Source organism: Astatotilapia calliptera, chromosome 6 (genome assembly GCF_964374335.1).
Source record: "Astatotilapia calliptera chromosome 6, fAstCal68.1, whole genome shotgun sequence".
Taxonomy (NCBI): Eukaryota; Metazoa; Chordata; class Actinopteri; order Cichliformes; family Cichlidae; genus Astatotilapia; species Astatotilapia calliptera.
Window position 1 is genome coordinate 26,951,064 of NC_137427.1, and position 12,240 is coordinate 26,963,303.

The 12,240-nt window shown below is 40.5% G+C and overlaps 1 protein-coding gene across 7 annotated transcripts in view; it reads left to right on the forward strand.

Annotated features, from left to right (window-relative positions):
• The window catches only part of dclk2a (doublecortin-like kinase 2a), a 69,946-nt gene that overhangs the window by 22,231 nt on the left and 35,475 nt on the right, over positions 1–12,240 (forward strand). For 4 of the 7 annotated variants that reach the window (XR_013909465.1, XR_013909466.1, XM_026171375.2 and 1 more), the window contains exons 1-2: positions 3,307–4,306; positions 8,194–8,531. Coding sequence is in view for 5 of the 7 variants with exons in the window: in XM_026171375.2 (XP_026027160.1) it covers positions 3,901–4,306; positions 8,194–8,531 (744 nt within the window). In the remaining 2 variants the exon portion in view is untranslated. Of the gene's footprint in view, positions 1–3,306; positions 4,307–8,193; positions 8,532–12,240 lie in introns of those variants that run through there. The other 3 variants (XM_026171373.2, XM_026171374.2, XM_080302490.1) reach the window with 3 other exon arrangements.

The window sequence follows — 12,240 nt, forward strand, 5'->3', positions numbered from 1 at the left end:
CGCAGGTGAGTGAGAGCCTGGATGGAAACGGTGGTGAGTTTCTCAGGAACCCACCAGGTGGTGAGTAAACCTGGCATTGCCAAGCATAATCCAAGGTCACTATTTGGCAGGAATCAAAAGTCCAGCTTAGTATTTGGGACATTCTCCAACATAAACATCTATATGCCTGGCACACATATCCGTGTATTTTTTATGCATATGCGCCATATATATATATATATATATATATATATATATATATATATATATATATATATATGTATGTATATATATATATATATATATATACACCGCGGTAGCGGTTCCGAATGACAGCAATATCAGGAAGAAGGAACACGAGAAGCTGGAGAAATACCAAGGGCTCAGAGAAGAGCTCGAGAGGATGTGGAGGGTGAAGGTAACGGTGGTCCCCGTGGTAATCGGAGCACTAGGTGCGGTGACTCCCAAGATAGGCGAGTGGCTCCAGCAGATCCCGGGAACAACATCGGAGATCTCTGTCCAGAAGAGCGCAGTCCTGGGAACAGCTAAGATACTGCGCAGGACCCTCAAGCTCCCAGGCCTCTGGTAGAGGACCCGAGCTTGAAGGATAAACCGCCCGCAGGGGCGTGCTGGGTGTTTTTTATACATATATATATATATATATATATATATATATATATATATATATATATATATATATATATATATATATATATATATATATACACACACACATATATACATATATATATATACATATATATATATACATATATATATACATATATATATACATATATATATATATATATATATATATATATATATATATATATATATATATATATATATATATATATATATATATATATATATATATTAGGGGTGCAACGATACACAAAATTCACGGTTCGGTTCGGTTCGATACTTTGGTGTCACGGTTCGATATTTTTTCGATACAAAAAAATGTTCATGCATTTTTAATTTGTCATTTATTAAAATTATAAATATATATTTTAACTCAAAAGTACAGTTTTTAAATTTAACCCTAACCCTTGTGCGTGTTTTTTATTTTGACAGCGAATGCATGCTTGCTTTTTTTTTGTCTGCTTCCACTTGTCTTTGCACTAGGATGATGTCGGCGTAAATGTGCAGTCATATTCGTTGTGTTCCCACTAGTGCTTTCAGGTTAATCTCGTTGAAATGACCTTAACGCCACAACAATGCAAATCTCCGTTAACGAGCTACCGCCGATCGCTCCGTGCATGGGGCTAGACGGCCAACACGTTAACGAGCTAACTGCGCTAACACACTAGTTCACACCAATGTAATTGAGCATTGCATGGCACATCCAACATACTGTTTTACTTTAGTCCATGACTCGCTTACCTTCAGGGTCATACGTCACATGAAAACCAAAATAATTCCAAACGCCAGATCTGAATGAGGTTCAATTTGCCTGTTGCAAGGAGAGCTTAACTTCTGTCTCGCTAGCTTGCCCTGCGCTCTTCCTTCTGACGATGCTGTCTGTGTTGAGCGCTCAGTGGATCTGCGCTCGACAGTGCAGCCTAGGCAGAGTAGTCGAACGCAGATTCACTGAGCGCTCAACACAGACAGCATCGTCAGAAGGAAAATTGATAAAATAAATTACAAATGTTGTATTGTTCGATACATATGCGTACCGAACCGAAAGCACTGTATCGAACGGTTCAATATCGATACGAATATCGTTGCACCCCTAATATATATATATATATTGTTTGTTTGTTTTTTGTTTTTGTTTTTTTTCCCTAAAGCAACATGACACATGTTTGAGTTGACTCATTTAGCAAATCTTCCTCTGTGAAACAGCTGCATTCAATCCACAAACTTCTCTTTGATATCCTCTTTTTTACATTCTGTAAATGTTAAAATGGCCAAATTCAACAAATGTTTGAATAAGAAGAATTCATTTTACATCATAGGGCTTTTCTCTGCTGTGGTTGGTAGAAGTTTCTAGTCTAATGTAGACTTAGAAGACTTTATTAGTCACACATTTGTCATACCAGGTTAGATCACCCTTTGCCCTCAGAACTGCCTTAATCCTTTTTAATGTAGATTCACCAAGGTGCTGGAAACATTCTTGTGCCAAGAAAACAGGGGTAGGGTTAGCGCCCCCCACCCCCACCCCAAAAAAACCAAAAAAACAAAACAAGGTAGGATAGATCCATGTGCTTATGTTACTCACACCAAATTCTAACCCTACCATCCAAATGTCACAAAAAGAAATAGACACTCATCGTATCACATTTTTCAAATCTTTGAATCTTTGAATGTTTTTTTTGTTTTGTTTTTTTATGTAGAGAATAATCTCACAACTTACAGAAACACCATTACAATACTAATGCCACACACAAAGTAGCTAAAGCAGGGCTGGGTGGAATTAGTGCTATTGTGCATTAACCAACAAGCTAAGTTTAGTGCCAAAAAGTGATTTGTGATATTTCTGTGTGTGTGTTTTTTTTTTTCGTGTATTTTATCTGCTTCTACTGGTCAACAGGATTTAAGAAGGGATTATATATATACATTTATAATGAAGAAATTACCAGTTTTGCATTATTGCAGCTACTTTATAACCAATCCAGTCCTTTTTGGTCACTTAAAATATCTTTACAGAAGTATAATATTATGTTTCTTGCTATTTCTGCTCATGGCCAGATCTATCTTGAAAAAGACATTTTTTTTATACCAGATAAAAAAGCTGTGTAAAAGTCACTTTACAAAAAACAAACAAACAAACAAACAAACAAAAAACAACTGGTAGGAGCATCTACCTTGTGATAGTAATGTTCTTTGTGGCTCAATATCATATAATTCATGAAAGATCACTTTTTGGCACAACCGTATGCCATAACGACACAGCTCATGAGCGCTCCCTGTAAATGGTTTAATCGCTGTTATGTATCTAAGATAAAGCTTAGAAACCCCAAGTTTCTTCTTGAAAAAGAAAGAAAGAAAGAAATTATATTATATTATATTATATTATGCTATTGATTTCAGCCTTTAATAAAGTGTGTCAAACACATAATGAGCGAGAATGAGCAAATGTTAATTAATGGTATCATCTGATATATATGCTGCAATTTAAATACACAAGGTTGATATATGTCTTTGGGGTTAATTGTAAATTAAAGGTAATATATAAAATACATAACTGGCGATATGTTTTTGGTAGCTGTGCTGTACTGATCTCAGGCCAGCTAAGAATGTACTTTCTCGCTCTCCGGGGGAGGGCGTGTATCATTCTTACGGTTCCTCAGTCTGAGGTCATCTGGCCGGAATGTAAAACCTCAACTTCATTGTTCGGGTCTTGAATGCATGAACGGAACAATAGACAGCATTAGGACCCGGAGATGCGGAAGGCGTCCTCCTCCTCCGTCTCATTATCCATTGATTTGACAGCCTGCGCCGACGACCAGTTAGAGGAAAGGATGCGAGGAGGAGGCGGCTTCAGTGCGGCGTGCCGAACTTTTCTAACATTTCGTGGCTGTTTGTGAGATAACAGAGATCCACTGCGATGTCTGTCAAGCACAGCTGCCGGTTTTTTGACACATTTTCAACCGGATATCTCATCTCGAGCTGACGTCTGGATTATTACTCCTGCTGTGTTTTGTTGACGGTTGATGAATCAGTTTAACGGATCGATCTGATAAGATTCAGCGGACTGAGAGGTCACATCCTGACTTTCTCTTTTTTCCCCTCTCATTTTGAAACTGTTGGTGCTGCTTAAGGTAGGCATAGCAGGCTTAAAGTGGAGACTGGAGACGCACACGTGTAGGCTGCCTTCTTCATTTGGCTCATCGATCCCTCATCTCTTTCTCTCTCTCTGTATAAAAGTTGGTTTCCTGTTTGGAGCAGCGTTCAGATAAAGTGAGAGACGACATGTCGCTAAGCAGAAGTATTGAATTTGAACACTTTGAGGAACGAGACAAGCCTCACCGGCCACCGAGGACCAATTCGGGCTCCGGGTCTCAATGTGGTTCTAGAGGTAACGGGCTGGTGCCAAGCCCCGCGCACAGTGCGCATTGTAGTTTCTACCGCACACGCACTCTCCAGTCCCTCACCTCCGAGAAAAAGGCCAGGAAGGTGCGCTTTTATCGCAATGGTGACAAGTATTTCAAAGGTTTGGTGTACGCCGTGTCTAACGACCGATTCAGATCCCTGGATGCCCTGCTCATGGAGCTCACACGGTCCCTGTCAGACAACGTCAACCTTCCGCAAGGAGTCCGGACGTTGTACACGCTGGATGGGGGCAGGAAGATCACCAGCCTGGATGAGTTAGTAGAGGGTAAGATCGATGATGGATGAAGCCTTCAACAATCACTTTGCGTGACCGCAAATGATGACAGGAGCTCAGTACTTGAGATTAGATCAACGGTGGCCTAATGTGCATCGACTCAGACATGCTGTTTATCGTTTAAAAGCTACTTTTTTTTTTTGTCTTGAATATTGATTAAGTTGCCTGAAAACTTACAAAGCAAATTATATTTAGAGAGTTGGCTCCTTGCCCTGCTTTTACAACATAATTGGGAAAGTTCTGACTCTGTTCCAAATATCTGCTGCACTTAAACCCATTGGATGCAGTGCAGCGATATAGATTATCGCTGTATATGCACTGACGTAACCGCCCTAACATGTTTGACCCAGTGCCATACATGCACTCAAGCATACAGACCCCTCCTCAGTAATGCTCTGTTCTGCAAAATGTGCATCGCTGCCCACTGATCTCAGCTGGACTCAAGCTCCCAGCTAACGCCTACTTTATTTGTGAGCTTTTGTGGGCGTGAAAGTGCCCTGTGTTTCACTAAATACACCCCTGCCTGGAAATGAATGAATGGATAAGTGAGTAAGTGAGTGAACGTATGTATTTTGTTGGCTTCACTGGCATTTAAAATCTTTTGCAGTTGATTGAGCTCAGCCTTGGGGCTTGTAGGATAAAATTGCCCTCCCCCATCCCCTGTCTGTCCATTTTTTTCATAAGATAAACGTGAATACTACTACAAAAAGTGGTAACAACTGTTCCTGTAATCCTTCTATATGGAGAACTGTACTCATCTTGTCAAAGAGCCCCTAGACAAATTTGGTCACTCACTGCAGAAACGAATAGAATATACTCTCCTACCTACTCCTTCTTCCCTGTGCTGTTTACTCTGCAGGGAGAGTGGCCTCTCAGTAATAAGTTAATCTTCATGTTCACTGTCTGCACTGTGACCTGACTGCAGTCCTCTATTACTGCTCCTCACACTCACTTAGGATCCACTGACCTCTTACTGAAGTTATTAATCCTATTTTCATCTCACATCTTCCTAAATTTCAGTCTGTGCTGCACTCATTTGCTTTACTCTGTCCCTCCAGAGACTGGGGAAGATTTAGGCCAGTGCCTGATCTAAATTCTGTAGCAACAGTAGTTTAACAAACTGCACCAAGGTTGTTTTGGTGCACTGACTTCACCCCTCAGTGCTACTTCAGTAGCTCACATAACCAGTGATTTTATTTCAATGGGCAGTTCATCCAAAATGACTGTTCTGGTGGTGTATGCAGAAGAATTTTGGTATTAGGACAAGTGTTTGAATGTACGAGTGCCCACATAGTGGGGAAAATAAAGCAGGTCCTTTTGTGTTGTTTTTGCTGTAGTCAACCTTGTTATTACGGTTAAATAACCCCAAAATGAATACTTAAAGAATACTTCGTTCCATTTGGCCTCCATTGATTTGATTGTATTGCTTTTCTGTCTTTTTTTTTTCTAATCTCACCAAATAGGGCCTATTATTCCAATAGGAACAAATATTCCATTTATGATTTGGTTTGAAGAGACAGGCCCTTTAAGGTGGGAATTTCAGGATATGATAATGCCCTGGGTCAATGGTAAGCATGTTTGTTGACTGCTTAATTTCTCCTTGAGCCGCTCAGATTGCAGGTGGGCCATATTGTCGATTTTTACACACCCATCTAATGGACAAAGAGAGCAAACATTACTGCACAGCTCAGCAGTCTGCATCCATTGATTGAGGCTTGCTGGGGCTCTTTTGTGTGAAAACCCAATCAGGCGCCATTCACATGTGCACCTCGTATGACTAGATGGGATTACAGAGCCAACCAGTCGACTCGAACTGCTGTGCTTGTGGAAAACAACCGCTATAGCCAATCCTGAAATGGGTTTAGAAGGAGCTTTGCAGGTTACAGTGGGTCTCCGTAGCATGCTGACAAAGGGAATTCTAGTCGGGGCAATAACAAGTTTGGGCACCAGAGGGTCTTTATTTGAACCTCATGGGGAAATTAAACCTTTTAATGGTCGGTGTTCAAATTGGCTTGTGATACTAAAGCATTTGAGCCTTAGGGAAAATATTTTGTATTTTACAGCAGAGAGAAATGGCTGAAAGAGTTTTAAATCATGACTTAGAAACAGTTCTTTACTGATAATACACACCTCTCATGACAGACGTGTGCTACATGTTTCTGTAAAATGTGACAATATGATTCCTAAAGGGTTGAAGTTCAACCCTTTAGGATGATAGAAACAATGTAAATGTAAAATGTAAAAACTCAAATTGACAGTTGAAATTCAAGTGTGAAGTAAAGGCCACAGTCTGATAAGGTTAAAGAAAGTTGATCTTTCTTTGTAACATTGTGAGTATAAATCGGAGAACCATGACCTCATACTTTTTGCAGTTATTATATCACTTTATTTCTTTGTGACAGCAACTCTGTTATCACAGTAATAACAGTGGCTGTTTATTGACGTCATGCTGGACTGGTGACCGCTGTGTCACCTCGTAAAAGTTGCTGGGCTGGTTAAACAGTCCGTCAGGCCTGTCCTCATCTGTTGTTCACACGAGGACAGCAGCCAGCGGCGGGTGGCTGGGGCTCCGATCACATCCCCGTGGGACGTCGGGGAATAGACCTGTCACCGCGCACCGTCTGAGGGCATGTCAGCGTTCTGTCATTTCCCTGCAGATGAACGGCAGCCTCGGTTATATATTTTGTTTCGGTGCTCAACCACAGCTCAGTCCCCTCCAGCTGTGGCCTAGCCTTTTAATTAGCCTTTGGTTAATTGCAGGCTTAATAAAACCTGGTATCCTGGGACGCGGTGTCTCAGTTGGCCTTTTTACGCTGAAGTTCAATTTGCTTGTTCTGACACAAATCCAGTAACCAAAATGTCAGTGTTGGGATTGATTTCTTATCAGCAGATGAACTGGTGAGAAAAATATGCTGAACATATCCTACAAATAAAAGTTTTCCTTTAAGTTTTGAACAAATACGTTTTTGTGGTATGTAAAGGATTACTCTTCCTGCTACTTAACTGGGATTCCCTGGACAGAGCCAGCCACTGTGGTTCTTATATTCATACACAGATGCAGCCATGAGTAATAATCTATTTCTCGGTTTCTTAGTATGTACATGCTGATTCCTAGTAACCCTGTAATTATCTAGTTTCCTAGAACAAGATTTCTTTCAAATAAAGCCGAATATCTCTCGTGAAGTTGAGCATGCAGTAAGTTGCTTCTGAGAGAGGCTTTGGTACTTGCAGACACTATTTGTCACTTTCCAGCTCTTACTCATATTTGGAACAGACCGGCAGCAGGGAAGCACAAATCCAGCACTTTCAAAACAATCTCCAGACATTCTTGATGTGGTTTTTGTTCACCCACCAAGCTCCCGTACTTATCACGACTTTCTTGTTAAGGAGAAACAGTTGCGTGCTGGGTGTTTAAACTGGAATGCTGGCTGATAAAGCAAAACGCTTTGCTTTGGAGGAAGGCCAATAAAGCAGCCCTGCAGCTGGAAGGGAGAGAGAAGAACAGCGTCACACTGTCAGTTCCTTGTTATTCACCATATGGGAGCAGTGTTTAGTAAGGCATGCTATGGTCGATGTTGTGCAACGTATGTGTCCTTTAGTGTGCAATTAATAGCAAAATAACCTCAGCCATTCTCTTTGGTAAATGTACACACAGATGTTTTTTTCCTTAAAGGTATGTGTTGATCCTAGCAAGAGCTTGCCACAGTTTCCTTATAATCCCAGAGTGATGCAGTAATGTTAATGTCAGGGTAATGATGAGGCCATCTCACCTGTTGCAGGACTTCCTCCCACTGATGACTTGAGTTCTTTACGTGGCTATTTGAGCTTTATGCGCCAGTGTTTAGCTTCTCTTTACAGCACCTCATTTCTTCCTGCAGGAGAGAGTTACGTGTGCGCCTCCAATGAACCCTTCCGACGTGTCGACTACACCAAGAACGTGAACCCCAACTGGTCAGTGGGCAGCAAGACCAGCACATCGCGCTCCCTCCCGTCTCTCTTCCCGCTGAAGAGTGAGCTGCAGAGGGAATCTAAGGACTTCATCAAACCCAAGTTAGTCACAGTCATCCGCAGCGGCGTCAAGCCCCGCAAGGCCGTTCGGATACTGCTCAATAAGAAAACTGCACACTCCTTCGAGCAGGTGCTCACCGACATCACAGACGCTATCAAGTTGGACTCTGGCGCAGTGAGGAGACTGTACACACTGGAAGGCAAGCAGGTAGGTCTGATGAATATCTATTTAACTTGCGCTACATCATGTTAAACTGCCTTTAACTGTGTGGACACCAGCTCCAGTAATTACTACACAAACTATGACCTGTTCTTGTTTTAGTTTGTGTGGTGATTTTATTTGCTACAGTTGCATAACTTAACAGCCAGAGCTAGTTAAACATATTGTTTTCAATGAGATGAAACTGGCTAATGTGCTTACGGGAACCAGATGGAGCAAAGCTGAGCTTATCTCTAAAAACCGCCGCGATTTATAGGTTTCAGCTGTGTCAGCAGTCCAGATAATTAAAGTCAGTTTAATCACCCATACATAATTCTACGCCCATATATTATTTCAACAAAGCAGTAATGGATACACTTTGGCTTTAAGGCCTTGTGCCATATCCATCAGTATGGTATCCCCACCTTGTGCTCTGGTTGTACCACATGAGACTATTTATGCTATAATGCTATCCATCTGGGGCACATGTTGAAATTCTGGTGTTCAGACATGAGGTGAGCTACAACACATGGTGGCCCCCGTGTAAAATATTTACGCTGACATCTCATCTGACCATGAACAAACTGTCATTCTCACAGAAAATATAAAAAGTACTAAATATAAAAAGTATTTGCAAGTTAACGGGGTAAGATAACGAGGTAACAAATGAGGCAATGCTAGGCAGAGGAGTATGATAAGAGTATTACACAGTGAATTTACCAATAATGAGAATATTGCACAGAGTTTCTGATCATTTGAAATATTGTACATGGCTGTGATTATTACACAGATTATTCATTGTTGTTATGATGCTGGACAAGAAGTTGTTCCCGAGTCTGTTCTTGTGATGTTTGTATTTTGTGATGCATGTTGGAAGAGTTCGTGTGAAATGTGCTCAGAGAACTAAGTCAAAGTATGTTTGTCACATGTAAGATGTTACATACATTTATAGAACACTCATCTTGTTGCATGATTCAGTGGATTTCAGGGTTGAAGTTAAGACAGAGAACCAGTCTTTGTACCTGACAATTTTCAGAGGAATGTGTTTGCTTGTAGTCTTTGTTAAGCCAGTTGACACTGACCTATGAAGCGCTATGATGTTGTGTGAAGAAGGACAGTGAGTATCTTCAGCATCTGTAAAGCACAGTGGAGAGACTCCGTCATGGTTTGGGGTTGCATTTCAGCTAGGGGTGTTGGAGAAAGGTACCATCAGATTTTGATCCACCATGCAGTACCATCTGGAAAGTGTTTAATTGGCAAGAGCTTCGTTTTTTAGTATCACAATGATTCCAAACAATCTGGCCGTCCAGTAAAAGCTTACGTGGACAGAAAAACACACAATGGAACACCAACAGTCATGGATCAGCCTCCTTCAGCCTGGAGCTCAACATTAATAAAGAACTGTGGGATCGTATTGATACAGAATAAAAGGCAGCTAACATCCAAAGACGAGCTTTGAATGTCCTTCAAGAAGCCTGGAGAACTATTCCTAAAAATTAAAGGATAGCTTGCTAAAAAAGTTCAGGGTGTGTTGCAGAATAAAGGTGTTCACACCAAATGTTGACTTTCAAGTTACTCACAATTGTACAAATTCTGTTTTTGCTATATATACTGTATTTCTCTTGTACTTACTGCACTTTTCCCCCATTTTCCTAGCAAAATTAAAAAAAAATTAGGAGGATAAAGATTTTTGTGAAATCCTGTATTTGGCCTATACTGGAATAGATTGATGCACATTTTAATCTAACAAATAATGTATCAACTCATGGTTTCATAAAATTAGTTTACTGGAATTAAGCATTTAGAAAGTGAAACCTTAATTACTGTAACTACTGAACTGATAGAGCTCTAGGAGTTTTGCATTTTTAGTGAAGCTAAACTGCATTTTATTTATTTTTAACGATCAGCTCCACTCACACAGGGATGTTGATTACAGAATTATGTCAAAGACTACAAAAATGTCAGCATGCTTTGTCCATTTTAGTACAAAATCACTAAATGAATTTCTTTGGTAACAGTTTAAGTTAAATTGAGCTTTAAAAGTGTTGGTGAGTGGGGAAAAAGAAAAATTTAACTGGGACTGAAAGTGTGACAACCAAACCAGCTGATGTTTGTTTTCTGTGAGCTGATGGGAATCTTTCTGGGCTGGACAGTCTGGACAAATTGACTCATGAGAATTGTGATCCTTATCACCTTTGACAGAGCAAGCAAAGCATCCTTTCTGTTAGGCCAGCACTGCACAGAAACACTGACTCGACAAGATTATATAATAGCATCCAGAACATTGCTGTATTTATTTACATTATTTTAGACTGAAGCCTCGCCTACCAAGCGAAAGCTCCCCAGTTTGACTCAGAGAGGAGCCACGTATCCCTTTGGGGTTGCATCAGGAAGGGGCATAAAAATCTTCCAAATCAGACATGCAGAGCTCCCTGTAGCGGATGCTCTCCAACTTAAATTCGAAGTTTCCCTCTTTGACAATGAAAAGTTTTTACAGGGATTTTTTTTAAAAAAGGGAAAAAAGCTTCTTCATATTTGAAAACTACTTTAAAGAATTCGGTTAGCAGACTTCCCACCTAACACAGATTCCATATGTGTGACATAAAGCCTTGATATGTCTACTTCCATCCCTTGAGAGATTCCAAGTAGACCAGCCATGCAAACCAGCTGTTTATTCCAGGCTTTTTAAGCTCCAGATCAGGAGAAGCAGATATGGAGCTTTATGGAGCTTCATTTGTGCACTTTAGAACTCATGATCAGTGTTGAGAGCTAATGCTTTCACCAATCATTTGAAATCACAAGAGGTGGGCAGAGTGTTCAAATGATTGCTCTACCCCAAACCATGCTGATACAGTTTGCCAGAATGAGGCACTGTGTTAAAGTCCACAATGTCTGTGTAAATGTAACTTGTGGTGGAAGTGGGTGAAACTGAAATTGCCGATGTCAGTGTTGTGGGAATGGCCCGTGTGTTCAGTGGTGCTTTAAACTGAACCGTAATGTCCCAATCTATATTTATTCTAAAGGAAAACATCAAAAACAGCACCCGCAAACACTGTCTGTACCAGCAAAACCTTTACTGGGTGGACAGAGATGATGATGGCGCTGTCACAGCTTGCACAGACTATACTTACTCAAAGGTGTTTTCAAGCCTGACATTTTAGTCATGCCCACAAGTGCACTGAATATGTCATGTGGTCAAAAGTAAAAATAACAATATAATTTAGCGTTGCTCTCACTCCGAGGGGAAAAAACCAAACGACACATCAGTCGAATATATTATTTTATCAAACTGAAGATCAGTCGCAGCCCAACATTCACGGCAGTGATTCTAATAAATCACCGATTGGCTGACTGACTAGAAAAATCTTGTTTCCCCTTTAGGTTTTTATGTTTTTCAACCATAAATAAATCATTTGTAATAGTGACTCACAACATGTACTCTGTAAGTGTTTTGAGGTTATCCATTACAGATGACACATTACACAATTTATGTTGACAAGTGTGTCGTTTAGCTTCCTTAGATATTCACCGCAGGCGTCTTAATGATCACATTGCACCAGCCTGTGGATGCAGTAGTCTTTTTATTTAGCTTCCTTTAACAGATGGTTTCTGCTCTTTGGTGGAGTATAAATCCATCCATCTGGCAAGCGCTATATATAGACGAGTTAGGTCTTTATTAAAAGTAATGTTGGTCAATTCAAAGTATTAAAACCTCCAA